Source organism: Triplophysa dalaica, chromosome 22 (genome assembly GCF_015846415.1).
Source record: "Triplophysa dalaica isolate WHDGS20190420 chromosome 22, ASM1584641v1, whole genome shotgun sequence".
NCBI classification, from domain to species: Eukaryota; Metazoa; Chordata; class Actinopteri; order Cypriniformes; family Nemacheilidae; genus Triplophysa; species Triplophysa dalaica.
Genome location: NC_079563.1, coordinates 2,826,197 through 2,852,288, shown reverse-complemented (window position 1 = coordinate 2,852,288; position 26,092 = coordinate 2,826,197). Strand labels below are relative to the sequence as shown.

The window sequence follows — 26,092 nt, the reverse complement described above, 5'->3', positions numbered from 1 at the left end:
CGAAAGGGTGAATGCTTGAGAGTGAAATTTGATGACTTGGTGTAAAGTATGTACTCTTGATTTAAAATCGTTGCTAAGCTAAAGGAAACACAAAGCATTTTTGAGACGATGCCAGTGTTTAGAGCCAAAATAGCACTCTTAGATCATTTATCATGTCAAGCATAGGCATGTCTCAGAAAGAAAGAGAGATAAATCATTTTTCTGATGAGAAAAATTGACGAGGGTGTACAACATCTCTAGACAAGAGGAACGGCTGACAGGAAATGAAATTATGTGAACTGAAATCAAGAATATTCACGTATGAATCCAAAGTTGGGGTCAAATCATTTTTTTTCAAGCTGATGAACAATAAAAAATTGACAAATTAATTTGGCTTGTGCACTTTAGATGTTTAAACTGTAGCATGCAAGCTTAAAATAATCCGCTGGTTTGGACCACTGATCTAAATAAATGACTGGGTTGCTCATGACACTGAGGTTACCGCGCCACCATGTTGGTATGCACAAAGGTCTATTAAATTAATAGGGAGATATTACATATTAATGATAAAACTGTAATTTACCAGTCCGCATTTTTATATCTAAAGTCCCACAGTACATTCTCATAACGCAAATGCCTGTATTTTTCACCTAGTTTATGAATTCAACACTAAAGCATAGCAACACTGCATGCTTCCATTGTTTGCACGCTAAACCACTTCCTGAGAACATGTATCTCTAAATAGGCCACACCCCTTTTAAGGCACAACTGCAACTGCATAAATATTAGTGTCGATATATAGGCATAGACATCTAGCTTGTCATGTCATATATCAGACAAACAGTATGACAAATCACCTGGTTTGTAATATAACCAGACCAAACAAAACACCCAAACATTTAATTAAATGGAATGGAATATGTTGCATCTTTAAAAGCTAGCGACAATTTCTGTTTGTGTGAATAATGTTAGATTAATTTAGCTTTCGATCCAACCTCAACTTCCTGATAGATTTTGACAAATTAATGCAGGTTTTCAACTCATATCTGTGAGGCAAAGCCATTTCATTCTAAAAGTGCAGCCCATGTTGATCAAGACCTAATCTTCACCACAGCATCTCTATTGAGAGAAGCTGAGGTAACTGGACTGGCAGAGCGATGACAGACAGGAGGGTGGAGAAACGGTGACTGCAGCTGTTTGCTCGGAGATGCTCTCGTTTGTGAAGGGTACACGCTCTGTCAGGCCAAAGGGGTGTTTATAGACGGGGCTGCTTTGTATTCCTCACTATTGCTCCCCATGAGAAATGCCTTAATAACATAGCCTATGCTCTTGGTTCTTTCTTTTATCTATTCTGTCTCCTTTTCCATCTGCTTTTCCGCTGTAGCGTCCATCTCAATTCATAGCGCAACCCTCCCTAAACTGACAATGGTGAGCAACCAAAAGCTGCCGTGACTCCATCCAAATCTTGCTGTAACCTCAGGGTAATCCATACGTGATTGCGCCGCTTAATGGTCCTTCTTTGCGCTCTCAGAGATCGCATACTACTCGCAGAATAACAATGTGGGGGCTTGTTTTGATAACACTCACCGCTAATCTGACTTCAGCCCGGAAGGGAGGACCTGTTCGTTGGTGTCGCTTGAATAACAGCTCTGTTTGAAGAAAACAGTGAAACGTGTGGGTGGTTCTTCCACAGAGTAGGGAATGTTTCCACTGACAATAGGTATTTTAAAATCCTGAACGAGTGATGGATTCCTCTGAACTGTCATTGGATGATAAATGTTACCTTGCGGGATCTTGTAGTCACCTATGCAGCAACATCGAGGCGTGTGGTGCCAACAACACCTCCCTGAGCTTTGAGTAACTCAGGTTATTAGTTTTTGATCACAGACATTTCAATATAACATGTCCGTAAGTACATGTCCAATCCAAGATGACTGAAAAAACACTTGTTTGTCTTTCTATGGTAAGATGATGTTTTTGTTTAGGGATCGAACTTACGGCTGACGTTTTAAATATTCATACATTCACATCATACAGATGTGGTCCTTGTATACAAATTTATAGAAAATCGTAAATAGTGCTCCCATGAAATCAGGCTGAAAGAGTGCATTCTTATGTTCACTCTACACGAAGAGCAGTTGAATGTAACACAATGCAGGAGTCTTGAAACCATCCCCTCTCAAGTGCTGGGCAAGTGCTTGAGCACTCTGAATGATCAAAATGCACAGTGGTAGCAATTATACAACTTTTACAAATTAGCATAACAGTTCAGACGGCCAAAATTCACATGCATTTTGTCACTCTGGAACAAAATGCAATTTGTGCTGTTAGAGGTTGTAAAACAATAACAAAGATGTGAATGTCTCTGGATTTAAATGCTGGAAACATTTAGGAAACACAGTGCTCGCGGTCTTTGTTTTAATGCAAAGATCTAACATTGTTTTTTGTGTGTTTTTGGCTCTATGTTTAGTACAGTTTTAGTAATCACATACAGCATGTAATTTAACCATGAATGTAGTAATACGGACTAGCTGCTAACCTACACAGGAAATTAAAGCTTCAAACAGCCATTGTTTTATTTATTTTCATTCATAATTTTAACGTATCTATTTATTTTGAGGTACAACCCGTGTAAAGAGAGGCTTTGAATCTAGGAGACTCATCTATCAGTAGATTTACTGCTGCTGTCACATATGCAAAAACAGATATTAGATCATGTACATTAATTATACTAATAAGACTACCGTCATGACATTTATGGTGATATTAAAACATAATTATTTTTCCACAGTTTAACTCAAAGTAGGGTTTAGTTTATTTCCATACTAAATTAAAGTTTAAGAGCCAAGGCTCCAAATTACAGTAAGTTCATCTTTACATGGGCATATTTCTGTTAATTCATAAATATAAAAATATAAAAAATCCCTTGACAGGGATTCTGACCTTCAAAAGTTTCTTACCCTGCTGAAAACAGAATATGTTGGGTTAGGTATGTGTTGATGATGGTCATGTGCTGATTTAAGCTGGTTATGTGATGGTCCTTAGCTCGTCATGTGCTGGTTCCTTATCATCTTCAACCAGCTAAGGATCAGCACATGACCAGCTTAATGCAGCACAAACCAGCATCAAAACATACCGAACCCAGCATTTGCTGTTTTTTCAACAGGGCAGCTAATTGTTTGAACCTAACTAAAGCCATATTGTTCTTCAGTTGGAGGATGGATACCGACCTTGAAGGGTTTTTCAAACAAGCCTAGCATCTGTATTATGTAGTGTTGTATGTAGGCGACTCTGAGTTGTAGGAATGGCGAGAGCTGACATCAAAGGTTAATGTTGGATTTCCTGACCCCACTGCTCTAACACGCACCTCTCCGCGAGCATGTGCAGATGGAGGCGTTAAGATTAATGCCCGGAGTTTGCCGCCTGACATCTGTGGGCTCTCTGTTTCTTCGCACACGCCAATACTCTCTCTTTAAGCAAGGCCTCACGCGAGCACAATGCTAACTTCACTTTGATGAATTAGCACTGCTCGGTTGGAATGAAAAACACAGAATCCATCTCAGTGAGGTAAGACACTGCTCTTTAGTGTCTTTGGGGGAAAACGCATCTATAACTTTTGGTGATGAGAAAAAGTGATTTGGAAAGACTGTGAGGGTGTATTATACAACTATCAACACGGGCTCTGAAGAACCACTCAGAAGTGCTATGCTTGTGGGTGTAGTGAATGGGGCATAGAATATCAAATGGAGTCTGAAACAGATGGCAGGAATCGTTTTGTTGTCAAAGTTTGGGTCACTTGGCTCAATTTGAATGCCTTGGTGAGTGGTATAGGGGCAACTAATGCTGAACAAGCAGATGCACTCGACTGAATGCCGAAAGAATGTTGGGGCCGTATGTTCAGGCCTGCCCCGCTGACAAGACCAGATTCAACAAGCCTAAGGTGATTTACCCATCATAGCTGGCCTCCGATTAAGACAAAGCTGGTTTTTAGCTAGTCTAGATAGACAAGAGCCCAAAAATCCTCTGAAACCATCAAACAAGACCAACCTGACCAAGGAAACCATCTTGCTCTCAGGCTTAAATCAACTAAACTCCCTTAGGGTGATTCACAGCATGACTGACACATACGAACATGCAAATGTATATACCTGCATATGCGTCCAGAATCAAGACTTGCAATAAAAAACTGCCCACGCTTACATTTACACCCCATGCAAAAACTGCAAGCTGCAACCCACGTCTTATTCTCCAGTGAATGTGCCTGTCAGCGGTTTTAATTGCCAAAGGACCACAAATGGCACCGTTTCCCTCAACAACGCATTACGAGACAATGAAGGTCCAGTACTTTCATCAAGTTTAGCATCAAGTCACACCTGTCTCCATAACTAATCTGATGATATACTCTTAGAAAAAAGTGCAAAGCTTAGAGTTGTTCAGGGAGTTATTTTTTCATCGTCAACATCTTTGGCAGGATTAATGAAGGACAAAAATAGAGCGCTTCACCAGACGGATCACAAATGCTTCATTTAATGTGTAAATCTTAATGAGCTCATTCAGAATCGGCAACATGAAAGCATGTGATAAACAAAAGTAACAGAAACATTGTGTCCTTAACTGACGTCATGACACAATTACGTCCAATAAAACTATGTTGGTTTGGCAACGTTGGTCCTAGAGTGTCAATGTCCTGTAGATATTTATACACATGAAAGATACTGCATATTAAAATACATTAGACTGAAAGTCGTGCTGACGGACAAAATTTTTTTATTACAGTTTGTCACAATGTCACGAATTCCCTTGAGAATGTGTTGGGACAGCGGTCCTCTGGACTAATGTAAGCTGTCTCTGGGTAACACTAAAGTGGCATGTGACAGTCCTAGTTAATATTAGCACTATATAAATTCCTGATTAATCAACGGCTTCATTGCCATTAGTTTAGAATGACTTAAATTGCAAGAGATGTAGAGATTGCAAGGTGCTTGCTTAATTGTACTATAGCCTATTAAGCAGATTATTTGTAATCAATAACGATTAAAATAACGTCCGCTTTTTCTGTACTAGTGTTTACATCAACTGTGTTTAAAAAACTGCTTCCACACAAACCACAAAAACTTATCTGTGACATTCTTACACATTTGTGTCCACAGGTGGGACGGTGTTCATGTAAATAATGAATATTGAACAAAACACTGAGGTGTTGCTTCACTGGTTTCTAGTGTCACAGGGGGTCTGAGCTGGCTGATGCTAGGGAGCCAGGACACTTTTCAAGCAAGTTGTCAAGCAAGAACATAAAATATTTAGCAACTGTTTTGGGAAATCACGAGCACTTGATCTTGCTGCAGAGCTTGAGTCACTGCTTTAGTCATTTATGAAGTCATTATTGTCAAGGGCCGCTGACTACATTTACTCTGTCTTTAAAGGGACATGAAACGAAAAACCTGACACTGCTGGCTTTTGTGAAGTTAAGAGTTTTCTGTGACATATATTGTATATCCGTGTGAAATGTGAAACATTGGACATGCAAAGGTTAACCAATCATATCAAAAGTAGCTTGCATATAAAAAGTCTGCCACAAAGAGAGTAAACTGTTATGAAAAAGTGAATTACTTTTGAACTCACTTTGTTAACATAGAGGATCTAGCTGAATTTTATGTAATGGCTTATATTTACTCTTTCTACGGTCTATCTGTTATCTAGGCTGAGAAAATCAGGTCAGCTGGGAATGCAACCCAAGAACGAACTTGTAATGACTCCAGCATATTTAACACCACAGCCTTTTTAAAAAAGGATTCATTTATTTTATGAAAGACTTGGAAAAGCTTGGCCAAGTGTGATGTAGCAAGCTAGCAAACGAATCTCATTTCCATGTGTTTTTGCCGCGAGATACAATTAAGAAGCAAAGAATGCATTAATAAGGGTGAAGAGCTCTTTCCCATCACTTTCCACTCTTAGATGTTTGTTGGCATGATTCCTTGGTTGTAACAAGTATTTGAAGAGTTTGGTTCCAAAATGAGATACGATTTTTCAAAAGTCATGTTTTTTTATTGTGCATTCCAATCAATATAAATCATACCGCTGTTTTTTTCTTTATTTAAGCCATAATAACTAAAAAAATACATCTAACAAACCACAAGAAAAACATGATTTTTTAATAATAAAAAAGGATATTATCTCATTTTGGAGTCAAACTCTTCATTTATACCACCAAGGTAACCAGAAATCTACAAAAAGAAAGAGTTTGAAGTGTTATAATGTTTTAACCCCGTGTTGTTCCAAACCTGAATCTCTCTTAGGTATTAGGTAATAACGGTATTATAAACGATACGACATCAGTCATTAGTTTATGTAGTTTGTTCAAGGAAGACACCAAAATTCAGTAGAAAAGCGCAACTTTTAATGGTAAACTGCACCTCTAAAACTTTACTACTATATGACACATTGTGACAGTGCGTTCACACTGATGATTTCCACACACAGTGATGGTGACAAAATGTTCTCAAGAATGAAGGAGGAAAGCACAAAGGAAGAAAGCACACACCTAGAGGAAGAGGCAGAGTAAATGCATTGGTAAGAATAGAATGGTCTTGCTGTCCCAAAGAGCTTGCAGGATCGATACACCCCAGAGGATAAGTAGCCAACCTGCACTGTTTCGGGTAATAAGTCGAACACTGAACATGAGATCCACTCAGGACCGCTGGAGACACTGTCCACTCTACACTGAACTCATCCTGGGCTTATATTACGCCGGGTTAAGCGGTATCAGTGTTTTAGAGCTCTTAAACCTTAGTGTACTGGTGTCGTGTCTGGTTTGTGTCTTGCCGCTCTCAGGAAATGGAAGCCTAAGCAATAGTTCTACTAGGAAGACTCGCAGTATAACAGCTGGTTTCATCACTCATTCATTTATTTAAGGTATCCAATCATGTCACCGGTTTAGTTATCTGGTCTTATTCTATGTCGGCCTTTCATCTCGCCCCTTTTACGAGCATATCCTCATCAGCCAAACACCAGCAGCTGCGGATACGCTTTTCTCCACCTTCATCTCCAACTTCTCAATAGACCGTAGAACAGAGGGTTAAAGGGACACTTCAACCAAAAAAATGTATTTGGTCATTTACTCACCGTCGAGTTGTTCCAAATCTGTGAATTTTTTTTTGTTTCGATGAAACAGTTCTTGGACCCCACTGACTACCATAGTAGGTTCATTATTTTTTGTTCTGTTGAACACAAAAGAAGATATTTTGAAGAATGTAGGAAAGCAAACAGTTCAGGGGCATTTTTGACAACCATTTCTCCTACTATGGTAGTCAACGGGGTCCAAGAACTGTTAGGTTATAAGCATTCGTCCAAATATCTTTCTTTCCATTCAGGTAAAATAAATTCATCCAGATTTGGAGAAACTAGAGAGTGAGTAAATTATCATATTTGGGTGAACTATCCCTTTAACAGGATGCTAACTATTTAAAAAAATACAATAAATGTGCTATTCATGTCTATTTGGCTCTAACCTTCTAAAAAGAAAAATCACACAGGAGATGCGTTGTCCATTTAAAAGATGAAATTTCAAATAAATGGAGGCCTTTCACATTTTTTTTCTCAGATGTTTACTGGGAGACTAAGACCCCAATCTCACAGATCTAAAAAAAAAATGATCTCAAAAGTCTTGCAAAGTCAACATTATCAGTATGAACTGAACTTTTCTCAACGAAATCCTGAAGATCTTATTATCAGAGCTATTCAAAGACGCATTTGTCTCATTTGCGTCAATTACACAAAAAGAATCTTTGTAGAAACATCCGACAATATTTGTACTCATTAAAGCTCATGTAACACATTAAAGCAGAATTAGGCCAAGAAATGGAAACTTCTAAGCAATAACAATATCAGAAACTATTGCACTCGTTGGCGGGTGAACAAACATTCTGAAGAAAAAAATTCTTCTTAACTTCCATATTTTTGTTTTGTATTCCCGAAAAATGCCGTTCGAATTATTTTTCTAAAGATTGATTTACAAAGCAATCGTTATTTTATTCTTATGAAAAAAATGAAAATGTTTTTAAGAAAATATTTGAGATTGACCTCTTAAGAAGGAACATTCTTAGCTATCTAAAATTTATCTTAAGAACAATCTTATCTTCATCTTCAATAAAGAATATCCTCAATTACAACAAAAAGCCCACTTAAGGGGAGAAGCCAAACTTGCTTAGCTTAATGAAAGGTGCTCTGGAAGTAAGATGGACACATCTTTAACCTTCAAGTTTTTAAAGACCTGGAGAGGCAACCACCTAGAATAGATGTAGATGGCAATGCCCAGCTGGAGTTGTGTAGTAAAGTTAAGAGGTCCTGTAACATCAATTGTGGATAGAGGGCGATGAGTCAAGTGACAGGTCAGTTGTCTATGAGTGAGGATGAATGAGAATGAGTCAAGTGGCAAAGGCTGAAGAGCTTCTCTGCTGGAAAGATCTCTGTATAACCAGCACGATCTTTCTGGTAAAGCTGGTTGACCACAAGGTTGCTAGTTCAGCTAGATAAAAAGCCAACGGAGGAAACCAGCATTCCATCTACAGTAAAGACCGCCATCCAGAATACAACATATTTTGGTATTTTCAGCAGCATTCTATTGTGTAAATGCTTTTTGACTGATGAAGCTGGCTTTCTTCACGTGTTTGTGGTCTTGACTGAGTGTCTCAGAAATCTTTTTAGCCCAACAAGCATGTTTAAGCCAACAGTAACCACCCAGGGCAGCGTGACTTGGAAATCCAATTCTACCTTCCTTTAAACCAATTTCCCTGCTGGAATCACATTTGCCAGTTTGGCTGAAAAGGTTACAGAGAGAGCATGAGGGTTTCTTACGCTGATAGCTAACATAGAGGACAGAGAATATCATAGCAAATCAATTGTAGCAAAGCTAATGAGAGCTCCACTTTTTGTGGAAGATGACCCAGAGCTTTGGGGTATTTCCGTTATGTATGTCTCGGGTTCTAGTTGTATGTTGTATCCCCTCACCCATGAATGCCGCACAACAATTTTAGAACTAGAATTGTGGCTTTTACAGCCCAGTACTGCAAATGACTACTATAAATATATATATATATATATGCATAGAATTTTATGTATACTTAATTATCTGTAACTCTACATGACATCTGGCGGTGAATTTATCTGCATAATTTTAAGTGGAGCTCCAGGCACTGTAGACGAAAAAACACTTGAGCGGGACAGAGGAAAGTTAATCATGCAATTACAAAACAAAAAAGCGTATGGAAAATGCACTGCCAGGGTTTAAAAATACCTGGTAAATTATTCCTGACACAAGGGATTTAATATTGAAAATCCTCTTTAAGACTCTCATATCTTGGAACTGGCATATTTTATTTGGTGAGTGTGTGTGTGTAGTAAAGTCAGTGCAGTGATACAGTAACACACATTACCAAGATCAAACACTTATGTCGATTTCCACCTTAAAGCTGAAGTTTGGTTTGGTGTCTGTGTAAATACTTTTCTTAATTAAGGATGCCCAGACAGCTATAAATAAGCAATGCGTAGTTGGTCAGAGCAGTCTGTCCTATTACCTTCAGACTCCACCAATGGCACAAGTTTAGGGCAGGATTATCTGTCCAAAATGGGTTGGGTATAAGGGGCGAGGGACCGTCCGATAAATTATTTTGTCTAATGTTGCTAGCGGTGCATAAATATCTGCTTCATCTTAAATCCTTAGTTTTAGATCAAAGCGCAATAGGTGTTTTCTTTCATTTTCAACGACACATCTTCTTTCCAAAACGTCAGTCATTAGTCATTATGTGTCATAATAGTAAAACTGACCACTTTATATTTAAGGTGCATGCTCACAGTGAAATAAAATACAAAAAGGTTGTCTATTCAGAACAAAAGTGTACTATTTATATCATCTGAAAGAACGTCTTTCCACATAAGGTTTCTATTTACAACTGAAGGTGCTGTTTATGTAAGTGTGTGTGATCAAACAGCTGTTTGTGGATGTCTGGATTTTGAAGTCGCCCTGGGCACTTAAGAATGGTCGTCACTGATGTACCATTCCACTTGACACAGATACTCCCTCAAAATTCATTCAATTATTTTGGCCATGTTGCTTTATTATATTTTAGTTTATTTGAATCTATTTCAGCCACTGTTGTCCATCTGCTCTGCTACATATCCACAGAGGAATTGCAAAAGCTAGATACTCAAAAATTTGGAGAAAGTTTGTAAGTTATTTTAATAGGAAAATAAAACCTTTGGCCAATGTTTGGCATACATTCAGCCCATCACAACAAAAAACTATTTTCATAGGGAAACATAAAACATGATGGTGGCAGCATCATATGTTGGAATGTTGCTTTGTGGGAGGAATATGGGATAATCCATATGAAGGAACGAAAATTGTAGGGAAACATCCTGTAGGAAAAGTTCCACAAAAGGACAACTTGAAACTTTAAAAAAGACTACAAACCACAACATTAGCCAAAAGAGTGGAGTGGCTTAAAACCACAAAGGTTGATTTTTCCGGACATGCCAGTCAAAGTTCAGACCTCAATTCAATTCAGCATCAGCAAAATGTCTCCAAAATTGCTGTTCACAAATCATCCTCACCCGATTTGATGTCAGTTTTGCCTTGAAGAATGTACAAAACTTACAGTGCCAGGAACTAAAAAAATGACACACCCAAAAGCTGCCAAGAAATTAAGGGGCGGGGGAGAGAATAATAAAAAAAAGAACAGAATTTCAATAATCTTCATCTACATCTACAAAACACAGGTAAAGGAGACAATTCAAGCTTGAATCAACCAAGCTGTAGCTCAGCACTTGGGAAATATTCATTTTCCACACCCAGTCATTTAGAGCTATCTAAACCATCACAGACAGGGCCACAGCTTGCCCAGCATTAGGTGTGCTTTACTTTATCTAGGTCATTAAAATTTCAGTGTGTTTTTTATCCATTAGGGCTTTGATCCTTTGACAGTCTTAGCAGTTGAGCACTAGTGAGAATCATAGAAGGAATTTTGAATGAAGCTTTAAGTCTGAGCCCAAATAGAAAGTAAGATAAGTTAAATTTCTTTGAAGATCACTGACTTTTAAAGCTGAATTTTTTAAACTAAAAATGATAAACATAACAACAACATATTTTACAATTCCACATTGTTATGTGCTGGGCGTTTTTTTTTGTTAAGATATTATTTTCTACATGAACCCTTTCTCTTTTTCAAAGCACAATGAAGGAACTGTTCACATTATAGTTAACATTATTCAATCGCTCTGATGTCGCATCAAACATGTTTTTATTATTTCTGCCTTTTGCCATACTTTGTTCTATAAATAAAGCTATAAAAAAGCCATGATGTTTGCAGAAATGTATGATGCTGTTTGTTGATTCTATTTCTGTGCCCCATGCTCATGTCGAGCTTGCATTCAAGTCCATAATCGAAACATTTCATGTCATGTTGAGTTACTTGCAAGAAGCAAATGTATTGACATGCTATCTATGAATCTGGATGCCAACACATTCTAGACATGAGTTACATCAGATGCATCTTCAGCTCTGCCTTGCCAGTTGGATCAATTTAGAGAACAAGCTGGGAAGATCATAGCTTGGCCATGTACAGTATACAGTATCTCACAGAAGCTAGTACACCCCTCACATTTTTGTAAATGTTTTATTATATCCTTTCATGTGACAACACTGAAGAAATTAAACTATGCTACAATGTAAAGTAGTGAGTGTACAGCCTGTATTACAGTGTATATTTGCGGTCCCCTCAAAATAATTAAACACACTGCCATCAATGTCTTATCTGCTGGCAACAAAAGTGTCCAAATTGGGCCCAAAGTGTCAATATTTTGTGTGGCCAACATTATTTTCCAGCACTGCCTTAACCCTCTTGGGCATGGAGTTCACCAGAGCTTCACAGGTTGCCACTAGAGTACTCTTCCACTCTTCCATGACGACATCACAGAGCTGGTGGATGTTAGAGACCTTGCACTTCTTCGCCTTCTGTTTGAGGATGCCCCACAGATGCTCAATAGGGTTTAGGTCTGGAGACATGCTTGGCCAGTCCATCACCTTTACCCTCAGCTACTTAGGGGGTTGTTATCATGTTGGAATACTGCCCTGCGCCCAGTCTCCGAAGGGAGGGGATCATGCTCTGCTTCAGTATGTCACAGTACATGTTGGCATTCATGGTTCCCCTCAATGAACTGTAGCTCCCCATTGCCGACAGCACTCATGCAGCCCCAGACCATGACACTCCCAACACCCTGCTTGACTGTAGGTGAAACACACTTGTCCTTGTACTCATCACCTGGTTGCCCCCACACACGCTTGACACCATCTGAACCAAATAAGTTTATCTTGGTCTCATCAGACCACAGGACATGGTTCCAGTAATCAATGTCCTTACTCTGCTTTTCTCCAGCAATCTGATTATAGGTTTTCTTGTACATCATCTTTAGAAGAGGGTTCCTTCTGTGACGACAGCAATGCAGACTAATTTGATGCAGTGTGCAACGTATGGTCTGAGCACTGACAGGCTGATCCCACTCTGCAGCAATGCTGGCAGCACCATAGGTCTATTTCCCAAAGACAACCTCTGGATATCACGCTGACACAAGCACTCAACTTTTTTGGTCGACCATGGCGTGGAACCTGTCCTGTGAAACCCCTGTATGGTTTTGGCCACCGTGCTGCAGCTCAGTTTCAGGCTCTTGGCAAACTTCTTATAGCCTATGCCATCTTTATGTAGAGAAACAATTCTTTTTTTCAGATCCTCAGAGAGTTCTTTGCCCTGAGGTGCCATGTTGAACTTCCAGTGACCAGTACAAGAGAGTGAGAGCGATAACACCAAATTTAACCACCTGCTACTCATTCACACCTGAGACCTTGTAACGCTAAATAATCACATGACACCGGGGAGGGACATGGCTAATTCGGCCCAATTTGGACATTTTGACTAAGGGGTTTACTCACTTTAATGGCGGTTTAAACATTAATGGCTATGTGTAGAGTTATTTTGAGGCGACAGCAAATTTACACTGTTATACAAGCTGTACACTCACTACTTTACATTGTAGCAAAGTTTAATTTCTTCACATGAAAAGATATAATAACATATTTACAAAAATTTGAGGAGTGTACACACTTCTGTTAGATACTGTATGTGGAAATAAGGTACAAGAGGATGTGCTTTATCACGAATACATCATGGCCATACTGGGATATTTGATTTAACAGCTAGTTTTTTGTTAGGCCAAAGAAGTAAAACATTTCTTATTTTTCCAGAAATGTATTATAAATAAATACTTTTCTGTTGGAGCCAATGGCCTTAATTGGGGGCAGTGCTCCGACATTTGCGCCGCAGTTGCACTTCAGTTGACCTGAGTTCCAGTCTGGCTCATGCTCCGTTCCTGATCCCCCCTTTTCTGTCACACTTTACTTCCTGTCCTCTCTCCTACCACTCGACACTCTACTTAAAGGCAAAAAGCTCAAAAATATATCTTAAAAATAAAATAATTTTCTCTCATATACCAACATTTTGCTTTAAATAGTTTTATATCTCATATTTATTAACCCACTGAAGTTGTTTGGATCACATCAATGACAGATGTATTTACTTTTAGGAGACATGTTTTGTCCCATATAAGTAAGGAAATAAAGTATGAATTACTTATTTTTGTCTAAGTCTTGGCATCTGGCTCAAGAAAGGAGGTCAAATACATCTAGAATGGGGATTGAATTATAATTAAGTCATTGTAAAGTGAACTATTCATAAATGCTTTTTTAAATATAACCAGTTCTTGACAGCAAATCAGAGGTAAACAGCTCTTTAGACATGTAACAAACGAAAGGCTTGTTTTCCTGATGTAGCGTTATCGCCTGACACTGAATGGGGTTTTATACTTGGTTCGATTGCCTGGTCTGAACCCTAGTTTGATTGCTTGGAGCGTGTCAGTCACGCTCATCAGAAAAGTTAGTGAAACACACACATAAGCACACATTTGTTTTTCAAATACTACGTCATTAAAAGCAGTTCACTTCCGCGATTTACATTCATATCAGCAGCGAAGGAGTTCACATGAACTGTACCCCAGAACTCCCTTTTAAGTGGACTGGGATCTGAGTTTTGAAGACAGTGTTCACATCATCCAAATGAACCGAATTCTGAGGTTAATCAAACCCGGGTGCACTCTAAAAGTGCTCTGAAATGTGAAACTGCTCTAAAAGTAAGCGTTGTTTGGTATATATTTAGTATATAAAAACTCTTTGGATGCTGTACATATATACTCACACACTTGGCTGTTCTTTTGTTCTTGTTTTAACTTGGCCAGCTATGAACAAGGATGGGTTTGAAGATCGCCACAGTGCTAAGTTTCATTGTTGATTCATTGTCGTTTTGAAGCACAGGGATGCGACAGGCAATGCGACTTCACACTTTCTCATTTTAACAGCAGCACTCTTTAGGTAAACATTGCATGCGCAATTGCACCACAAATAAAGCCAACGGATCCCCTGGAGTGGTGAGATGCATGCGCATTCTCGCACCTCTAACGCAGCCAGAATTGGAATTGTTGATAAAATTCACACTTGCACACCAAAGGGATGCCGATTTTTCACAGATTTAACGAAAAAAGTCAGTAAGTATCTTAAAAATTAATCATCCAATAACAAAGAGTGCCATCAGAAAAAATGTCTGGTCCATAATCACAGATTACCTAAAACCAAAGATTTGTCCTAATCCTGGTTTGAAAATCAGACAGGCCAAAATTCTATAATCTAAACTTGTCCATTTGCCTCCTATCTGTGTGCCAGCTCTATAATCCAGTAAGTCTGGACATGGAATGCATCGGTCACCAACATAATTCATTCCGCATTGGAATCCACGATCAAAATTCCATCATCAAACAAGTCACTCGGGCTCTTTGGGGTGCTGGAGACAAACAAGTGACATATTGAATTCAACCGTCTCTCCACACTAAGCGGAATTGCAACTGACCAAGACAATGAATGTTCTGAAATATATTCGCTCTCTTCTCACTTTGGGTCACATGAATAATTAAAAAGCCAGAAATGGGCTTGTCTATACTCAATTTCACTGACTGATGACATAAAACAGGCTTTGTCTGCCCTTTCCTTTGATGGAGGTTGGGATTGATGAACTGCACTTCTCTTAACTTAGCTTCCATTTCTTTATTTCTGTGATGTGTTAAATGCAAAGCCTTACAGATCATTGCAACTGATGAAGCCATATGGCGTTCTTACTCAAATTAGCATAGGACAAGCAGTCTATTCAGTTTTCACCATTTAAATGAGGGAGCGAAAATGATTTTCTAGGTGTCAGAAGAAAATGTGTTTTACGTGCCAACCCATGGTAGAAAACAAATCATCTTTTTCCAAATTTACTTTTTTCACAGTCAATTCCCATGAACAAAGCTTCCTGGAAGATATGTTTGTGTTTTTGAAACAGTCTGCATTTGAGTTATCACTGTAGGGATACAATCCAGATTTTGCTTTGGAGATTTGAAGTTAGAGTTACTCATATTTGACTTCGGATAATGCATTAGAGCTGGGGTTGGGATAACAATAATATTTCCTTCAGATTAACAAAAGATATTGGCAGAGGAACGCATCACATCTACGTTGCAAAATAAGAATCCTACCTGTGATATACAGAATAGAATTAACATGCCTTTTTAAAGCTTTGTTAGAAATGTTTCTTGACTCACAAATGCATCACTGAAGATTTCTAGCTGACAACAGACCCTGCTTTACCCAATCAAACTTGAAAGCTTTACAAATCCCTAAAGTAATTATTCACATCACATGGGCATGAGGAGAAAACCCACTATTCACCACTCGAAGCTAAGATGCTTTGATAGTTTGTCACTGGAACAGATGTGGACTGCGGTATCAGGCTTTGCAGAAAGAACAAACGACCATCAAATCAACGCTTGCAAGTGTTCCGGGTACATTTACTGCTGAGATAAAACGGCGTGATATCCAATTTATCATTTATTAAACTAAGACGTAATTCTTATAAGGACTTCGGAAGTGTCAAACAGAGTCTAGTCATAATTAGTTGACAAGATACATTTTTTTTCCATGTAAGTCATGAACATTTTTCCATTTGTCTTGGTTAATTTTGACAACAATTAGAACTTTCAAATCAGACCCTAATGAAACAATAAACTCACATTATGTGTGAATAAGGAGTAAATTATTGCAGAAACAAACTTATTTCCCTGCACATACTCTGCTTCTAGTGTTTTTAATTTGTTGTTTTTGGTTAAATGTGTGCATCTGTATACAGCAAGCGAGTGCTGGCAAACATTTTTTGTTGTGTGCGTGTCCGCATCCCCGCTGACACTGTGTGTTGCTTTGCTATACTGACTGACGTTTAGATTAAACACCATCATCTGACCAATCGAAATACGCGTGGCAACCGATAATCAGTGCTACTGATGGATGAAGTGAACATGTCATTCCTACTATGACATCACTGTAGATGTGCAGCTGAACTGCCAAAGAACCACATGCCAATGATGAGACTGTAATCTGCTTTAGAGAAAACATTTGATCAACCAGCTTCCTGAGGTCTCACTCTCTTATGAAGAAGTTCCTATCAATACTGAGCTCTTCTTGGCTTTGTTTTTAACAGAAACGAATATGTTGGCAGATTTGTTTCATTTGACACATTCCAATACCCTTCAGATCAAAATGATTCAAGAATCATGAGAAACTTTTCAATCAAGCAGCCCTAAACTAGAATTTATGCCTCACTATGGAACACTGCAAATCTATTATTAATATTTTTGGGCAATAGAGAACGCAAAAGAAATATCAGTGAGTTGGGTCAAGTTCATCCAATTTGTTAACTTTCCGTCAGAGGTTTCTCTAGTGTGAAAGCAAAATTATGAAACCATTTTGGCTTTTAAGGCGGAGAGTTCCTTGTTCCTGTACTCTCACAAAGAATGTGTCAACACATTATGTGTCATTCTTAACACACTATGTGTTTATTTTGTATTAAATAAATAAAAAGTACTATTACAAGTAACAAAAAAACGTCATCTTCTTAACTGAACACATCTCTAGGACAACACATTTTGTGTTATTTTTAACTCTTGTTTTGTCCTTAACTGAACACAAAATGTTTTGTTTTTAACACAGCTGTATTTAGAGTGTGAAAACTTGTATTGCTACGGGTTTCTACAATGTGTTTTCTGTTGTTTATACCTTGAATAACAAAAAAAATGACAGAGAAGTGTATGTGTCTCAAGGCGGCTAGGCCATGCATTAAACAGCGTTCACACACACACACACACACACACGCACACCCCTCCCTACAGTCAGGTGACACTGACCCTCCACTCACACTGTGACTACTCTGTTTCACCCATACAGACAGTACAGAAAGAAAGCGACATGTAAAAAAGCAAGATATGAAACACGAGTGGAAATAGAAACCACCCAGCTGATCCCATTAGGAAACTGTCATGTCATCGTATATGATGACAGATACCTGCAGCAGACAGAGGACTTATCTTACCTTGCTGGCTGCGTCTTTGGGCATAGACCACCACCACGGCTGCGAGCACCACACAGCAGAAGGACGTCACAATGTTGGCCATCTGTGGAGACACACATAGAGATAGAATGTGAGGCTTCTGGCCTGCCTGAGAGAAACAAGGCTGCACTGATGCCAAGACAACATGAGGATAGTTCCCCCCTCTCTCTCTCCCGCTCCCTCTCTCTCTTGCTTTCTCTTTCAATCAATTTTTTCAGCCTTCCGATGTCTCTGCCTTGATTCCCCGCCCCACTTCTCTCTCTCTCTTGCTACTTTATAGCCTCTTAACAGTGAATCTGTGTCCTTAGAGACTAATATTCCTCTGGGAGAGAAGAAAGACAATGCCAGGTTGTTTGGATACAGGATTCACCTTTGTAAAGTCATTCTTCTGCTCTCTACAGCTGTTCTTCTTTTTGATTTCTCTCTCACTTCCTATACAGTCCTCATAGACAAACTTGGAGTTCTCAGTTTCGTTTAAAGGGCTGAATTTCCGAAAACGAACACTATTGCCATGTCAAAAAGATGCTCAAAGAAATCAATGTTTGAATATATGGCTTATACATTCAAACCTAGTCTACCGTCCAACTTCCTTTGGTAATTTTCCTACACTAAAAAATCAGAAAAAAGTGACAGAAATATATAACTTAAAATATAGATTTTGTCCCTGTAAAATTACAAGATAGTTAATAAATTCCCCCACTTCTAGTAAATTTGCTGTCTTTTTGTAATTTTACCGTTTTTGACCGTATTTAAAAAATAAACAGTAAAAAATAAAATCTTGTAAAAAAACAGAAGTTCTCTGGAATCTGGTAAATAAACTGTTATAACTGTTTAATATTGTTTTTCCCCTGCAAATGTTTTTCCTGGGTTTTCTTGTTAATTTACGATCTCTTTCTGTCATTTTTTGGGAACAACGTTTCTTTAATTAAAAAAAAAAAATACATTAAAACCTCATGTGGAAAATTGGTAAAAAAAAGATAACAGAAAAGACAATTTTTTTACGGTGTATGAAGTGTGGAATCACAAAGCTGTCATGCTCTCTGTTTGCCAGTAATATCTTTACAGGGCAGGTTTCGGAAAAAGGGCATGTGCTAAATGATAATGACTAAAATAGTATCTACTGTATAAGTTTTGACTTGTTTTAGATGATTATCCTTAAACAGACAATATGGATATTATGGTCTTGGAGATGAGAAATGAGTTCACAGTTTGATAGCTGACCTAAGTATCTTAACACAGTTTGAGATAATACCTCTAAATCTGAAGAATCCTATTATGTTTTAAACATTTCTTACACGTGATTTTTCTTTCCTGTGGGAGCACAGTGAAACATTTAAAATTCTTACCAAAAATAATAACTCTAGGGTCAGGATAACAATTTGTCTCTCTACGCACAAAAAGCACACAGTTAAAACTAAAACAAAGAGGTGTGTTTTTCACAGCAAGATGGGGAATATTCATATCCGAAAATAAACAAAGTTTTTCTGGATGAATGCGCACATCAAGACACAGATGAAATACAAGCCGTTTTTGTGTGTGTGTGTTTAATAGTCCCAGCAGTAATTATTCATTTAAGATGAACAGGAAATTATAACACCCTCCATTACCAGGATAGTTAACTTGCGAAGGAAAATACATGCCCACTGTATTTATGTATTTAACATTGTTATCACAACACCGCTTCGCTAATATTGGAGAATGTAAAAACTTGCTGAATGTTTTTATTGGCAGGAAGGAACATGTCTTGGCTGAAGTCGAAGACATAAGTGGGAGTGATGTACATATAATGTTTGTGCAATACGTTTATTGATGTGGGCTTTTAATATTGTGGATGTTTAGCTTTTTGTCAGCTACTTATTATGTTCTGATTCATTGGTCTGCATACTTTGGTAGTCTTTTATCAACAAGTTATATTTATCCTGTATCACTTCACTAAGCACATGGTTCATACGCGCACAAGAGTCAAGATGAGACAGAATGATACTTTCTTTGTTTGATTAATGCCATAGACTAAAATCTATATTGTATTTTGTCATCGAACGGCACTTTTGAGTCACTTTATGAAAAAAGGTGCTACTTTTATCAAGAACATTTGAAGAAGTGTAAAAATCTGAAAATTGAATACGCATTTTTCATATCAGTACAGCAAATATAAAAATATATATAATATATATAATATTGTAATGTAAAAAAATCAAGCATATTTCCTCATAGAACATCTTAAATGAAAACAAAATGAAAAGGCACATCCAAAAGAGTTTTCAGTGTTTTGAAGTGGACTTTCTGATTTTTATTCACTTATTAATTCCTATTTTAGCTTTCCACTATATTCTGCTGAAATTCTCAAGCGAAGCAGAAAAACACTTTATTCTGTTGACTGACACTTCATATTTATTCCAGAACTCGAGAACTAAAATGGACTGACAGGAGTGAAATTAAAATGCTATCTCTCTGTCAGTTCTTCAGAATTCCTCACATTTCAGGGGGCCATAAGTAGCATTTAGCGCATCAAACTGGAGAACAATACCTTTGATGTCTGACAACTCAGCATCCTTTTCTTAATGAACACTCCTGCCACCAGAGATTTTATAATAATGTGGCTCGATTGGGAAGCGTTTTGCTCATCTTTATCTCCTGTTGTCCTCATTTATTCATTTATTATTTATGAACGTCGCTGCTGATGGACGCATTTCTCTCACTGGTTAATTAAAATGTATAATTCCTCACTGGTGCCGAATTATTTTATACTCCCGTCCTGTCTCAGGTTTCTTGTTATGTCCCGTAAAATTTGCATTTAAATTGGAAAGCTCAAACCCAATACTTGCAAAGAAGGTATGAAGTATCACAAAATAGTACTAGCCATGAAAATCCCGCCACACCTTTGACTGACAGATGGACTCTAAACACAAAAAAATACTTTATTATCTGTTTTCCCTCTATTCCTTTTGGAAAAATCTTTCAAGTTTGCAAAGGTGTTCTCTATTATGAATAAATGTGGCCTAAAGGATATGGAGATTGGTCGACATGTTGAATATAAATAGGAGTGCCAGTGGCGGTGAACTTTGAAAATCTTCAGTTGCATTTCAATGCTTTCTAATAGAGGCAGCTAGGATTGAACAGAGTCTCCATAGACTTGCAATGAGGATTCAGTGGGTATTTACCTGAACATTTTTTTGCTTTCGAAGTTGAAATGCGATGACTGTCTTCAGGTAGCCACATATAAAATCCATTAAAGGTGAGTAAACACATCAAGATGTTGTTTGATTTTATACTACCATCGCAATATAGGGTGAGATTTTAGGTAAATCGATTTAATATCAATTAATTGTTATGATTTAAGTTTTTTTCCAAAAATACTCACAAAAGCTGAGGTCATGTTCTGTAATTAAAGTCTTTCTTCAAAGCCCCCTCCTGACACTAATTCCCTCCATCAGTCGTGCGTATCAGAGATCTCTCAGATTAGCACCCATGCTACAGCGCACATGGCACTCTGCCATGCACACATGCAGCCAATATGCCTGACATTTAAACCGTTCACATCACCCCTAATGGCATGCAAAATACAATGTCAATCCTGTCAAAGCCTGCGGACTGTGATCTTCAGCCTGCTGTGGTGTTATTCTAAAAGAAGATCCGAGATCAATACCAGATCAGTGCATTAGTGCCATCTCTTTTCACAGGCTTGCACCAGCATTCGCTGAGAGTAAATAAGGTGTAGCATGTTTGGTTGCACGTATAAGACAACAGGCAAGACATCATCTGTACAGCATACATAGAGTACATGAGACTCTCTCCAAACCATCTGAAGGGATGTACATCACAGATGCTGATCTTCAAACCCTCCGGATTAAATCTAACTAAACATGTTTCTGAAGTCACCTTGGGTCTATAAAAAGTCATATAACGATGTTTAAGACCTACAGAACATGCACAACATGCAACACTGTTCATGTATCAAGATTACTTTGTTTCTAATCTAATTATAGCTTTATCCAAAGACAGCTGTGTTTTAAAGCACACGGCATAAAGACTTTATCATGCATATGGCACCCTTAACAATTTAAATGACAAAATAGAGTGGTTGGACCTTTGCAATGAATATTCATCTGTCCATGCCGTTAAAGAACTGCTTAATAACAACGTTACGCAGGAATACGCAGGCCACCAACAGAATCAGTAATACATATTAGTAGGTACGATTCTTTTTGGTCATTACTCACCTGCACAACGATGTGTGTGAGCCCTTGTGCAAGTAGAGAGACCAAACTGAGGGTATTTACCTACAATCCCATTCGGCACTAAATATATAGTATCTAATCTAAATGAGTTATTGAGGAGAAACTCAACTAGCTATAAACTGTGCTCTATATGGGATCTAAAAACACTATTTACTTGGTTTCCACAAGAACCTTAAAATGCAGCACCCATGAATGGACCCTTCCTGCTTCGGGCCTGGTCGTAACCCTGACCACCCTGCGTGCTAACCGCACAGAGCAGATTGGGCCATTACGGTGAGACTAAATAAGCAACCACCCCACAGCGGAATGCACACAAGATGCTTTTACCGTCTGTAAGAGCCTCATGTGTGCATGTGTTTACTGTTTGTTTTGTGTGAATCTGGATAAGGATAGTGTTGTGTACATCAGTTTACTAGGAACGAATGAATAAGCAAGTGTTGGGGTGTCGCACAGAGCTTCAAAGCTTTTTTAGGGCCTGATCAGGCGTTCTGTTGATGAAGCTTCTGATAGTAAAAAATTTCTGTTGGGCTGGATCCCATCCAGGCTTCAGGTGTATGTTACAAAAAATGTTGCACAGTGAGACTACTTTAAATACAAGTTTTTGGTGACTTGAAACCCAAGCATTACCAACCATTTATATAAGTTTTCCATATTTCTGTGTAAAAAGTAGCAGAACATGCTAATAGCAGCCCGGGCATGTTAGGGAAGTTAAGTGAAGTCAAAGCCGTATGTCATCTTTGAGAACAATGAATATCCACATGCATTGTTTTGATGAATGTTTATAGGTCCAAAAAGGTCTCTATCTTTAGAAAGTCTTCGCAAAGCAGGAACGGTAAGCGGCCTCTTGCCTCATGACTCAGTGGTCTGTGACTTGTGATGTAATTATCCTTTTACATCAGTTTACAGGCCTAAGGAGGACATCTGTCACGAGCCAGAGCTGATGGTCTGGGACTCTCCATTTCATTCTTTTTCTCATCAGAAGGCAGCACTTTCGATCCTCAAAGCAGGAGCAATGAAGCACAGTTAGTTACCACCCAACCAGCTGTCCAATGATCCACCTTTGAAATCTCCACCTATCTGTGCCACCTCAGCGGTTTGATTGGATCTAGTGGCTTTTAATGCTCACCATATCACCCACGTACACAGTCATGGTAAAAGGATAATTAGTCAACATCTATAACTAAAAATAGCAGTGCTTGTAGAAGAAACAGATGTTTGACACAGTCAGCCATTCGGATAGTTAGGGTTCAACGTTTCCAGCTGGCAATTGGCGTGCGGAATGCCCTGTGGTGGTACAATGGGTCTGCCACTGTCATTTTTGTGAAAAAAGCAACATCTGTTCCTCAACAAAACCGCAGCCAATTGTTTACTAAGATCTTCTATGTGACACATCAAGCGAGCAATAAAACATTGTGATCTCATGAGTTTCAATGACAAAATGGGAAAGAAAGGGATATCGAGGACGGTGCCGAGAGACTGACAGGTGGTCGACCTTGAAGCCAAAGGCATTTTTTTTCCACTTGCAAAGAAATTATTTGCCTTTGAATGTCCTTCAAACCAAAAAACTTCAGTGGCTCGGTTCCTCATAGATCTACGCTGTGCAGGGCCTGGTAGATGTCAACGTTGAAACCTCACCGCTTGTTTAGTTATCAATCCGAGTGCATCTCTGCCTTTCAGTGGATAGTAGAGGCCTGTGACAGCCTTGGGGGTACGTTCAATCCCAGTTTGCGTTTTTATGTGGGTGCGTTTTACAGAGAAAGATCAGAACATACACAAACACGTAGGTCAGAATGTATAATGTGTGCTGGGGTGTGCATATGCCTAGTGGTTAAAGATCTGTGATGAAAGGTTAAAGGTCCAAACATGACTTATCACCACTGTGTCTTTGCCTTCAGAGGGACTACCTCGGTAATAAGTGTAGTGTAAGTCACTTTGGATAATGCCATCTGCTAAATGATAAATTAGTAATTACTTTGCACCTGTGAGTTTAGTGAGTTTATTGTGATACCTTTAAAGTCCGACACTAGTGTGTATACTACAGTGCTCATGAATGAATTTGATAAGATTCTCTCCCGCTCATGTGGTTCCTGATACTCTGGAGCATGGGGCTAGCAACCCCAAGTCCACGAGTTTGATTCCCAGGAAACAAATGAACTGTTAAAGTGGATTAAATAAACATAAATGTGATGTGTATACCCTAAAGGTTGGTGTATTACAGCCAGTTGGGACCATTTAATTTTTGCCCAGGGACCTTTCTGTCCTGTAAGGCAAGACCCTTGTGAGGTGCTGCACTCATCCCTGCTCTGACAGATTATTCCCAGCTTCCTTCTCCTCTCTGTACTCATTAGCCATACAAGCAATGAAAGCTGTTCTCACCATCTTTCCCAACCAGTCTTATGTTTTAAACTTTGCAAGCTTAGGTGAACTTGCAGCTTTTATTAAATACTGGGGCTGGGTTTGAATACTGAATTCAATTAACGATACAATATTGAATTACTGGCACGTACAAAATGCTCAGATTTTAGGTTACACGTTAACCTTGAAATTATCGAATTGTAAGACATTTCCTTATTATGGAGGTTATGTATGAGGTTAATTTGTCACATCATTAATTAATAATAATGAACTATACCAAATTCATTTGTAAAATTAACAACCCCACAAAATACAGACATACAGGAAGATTAAGTGTTTGGATTATAGCAATGTCATCAAAAAATCGTGTGCCCTGTCAAAATGGTGCACTTAATGTGGCTGTTTTACGGCTATGGTTTGTGTGTGCCCATGAAGTCAACTAGGCCGTGGGGTGTTCCATTTGGTGGTAATTTATGATTCATAAGGGAGCCATTGTTTACACCCTTGATGCACCCGTGATGTGCCCTTTTGTGAAGTCTGCACGCAATAGTCCATGTAACATTACATCACTCAGTGAGAAATCAACAAGGGCAAAGGATGCCATTTGGGAAAGGGCCAAAGCTATCTCAAGTAAAATGATCACAAATTGTTTCTGTTGTTTTGAACGGGCACAAATTGAACAACTTCTTCCTTAGGTGTCCTTTTCAGTTTCATTTCAGATTTCATTTCAGACAGTTCTGAGAACACAGGCAACATCTCCCAATTCAGCGCAATTATACCACCGACCAGGAAAATGGCGCAAGTGTGCTTTTCGCTTCGACAGAGTGCATCGATTTGTGCTGACAGAGATAGACAACTCTCTTGCATCACTGAGTGCAACTGCTACAGGTCTCTCCACCTTGATGGGTAACTCCTGACTCAACATCACAAAGATATTCATCAGCAACCTCTTTGCTGTGCTGGACAATACAGCTGAGTGAATCAAGGAGTCAGTGAGCCATCATGGAGCGGTTGCTGTAGCTAACATAGGGTCTGGAACTTTTGCTATAAATGTATTGAGCACTTTTGGAACCGGAAAGCAGGAGAGCACAGTGCAGACATATTCTGATAGTAATGGGCACTTCACTGTGGAAGAATTTTAAATTCAGTATCTGGCACATATTGCGAGTTGATTCAATAGACATTGACAGTTCTTCCTCCGAGAATGAGCTCCAGATCCTGTTCATGTCCCTTTGACTCAGTCAAGTTGCATAATAACCTTCTTCTTTTGAGCACGAAGCCCTCCCAAGTGACAGGTGTTTGACTTAATATGCCTACTCCAGCAGAGCTGCAGCCCCACCGGAGTTCAATTTCACACATATTGGAGAAAGCCTGTCTCAAAAACTTAGAATTAGGTTATTGATCTGACTCTTATTGGCATTACTTTCAAAGACAGGCCGGTGGCGCAGTCACCTGTTTATTCAAGACTCCTTTGTGGAATCGAGAGTTGCGGCCGTGAGGAGACTCCGTGGCATTCTGTGGATCCAGATTTGCAATTACAATATGCGTACCGTAATATGACAACACAGGGTGGTAAATAAAAGGATCATTAATATTGATGTTTTCACGACAAGTTCTGTTGACATTGGGGATCGCAGGCCATTTTTGTGATCGCGTTACGCCACACATATTATGACTTAGCTCAGACAAGGCATCTAGCATGTTTGCCTTCAACCCAGAGGGGTGCAACACAGAACAATCTATAACTGCTAATAGCATGCTAATAGGGAAAGATAATGGAGTTTATTTCTGGGGCCACTTTTGCGCGTCTATCGACTGCGTTTGGCAAGGATAGCCACGCTAGCTAATCCTTACAGCACCTACCTCGACTGCCTTCAGTCTGTAGGCTAATAAATAATGAGCCCCAGTGAGTTATTGATCGCTCTCTAGGTCCCTCATGTTACTCTGAAA

The 26,092-nt window shown here is 38.8% G+C and overlaps 1 protein-coding gene across 1 annotated transcript in view; it reads right to left on the bottom strand.

The window, feature by feature from the left end:
* Window positions 1-26,092, bottom strand: part of cntfr (ciliary neurotrophic factor receptor) — a 138,939-nt gene that overhangs the window by 72,014 nt on the left and 40,833 nt on the right. The window contains exon 2 of the mRNA XM_056737229.1: window positions 17,532-17,613. Within this exon, the coding sequence (XP_056593207.1) occupies window positions 17,532-17,613 (82 nt within the window). The remainder of the gene's footprint in view (window positions 1-17,531; window positions 17,614-26,092) is intronic.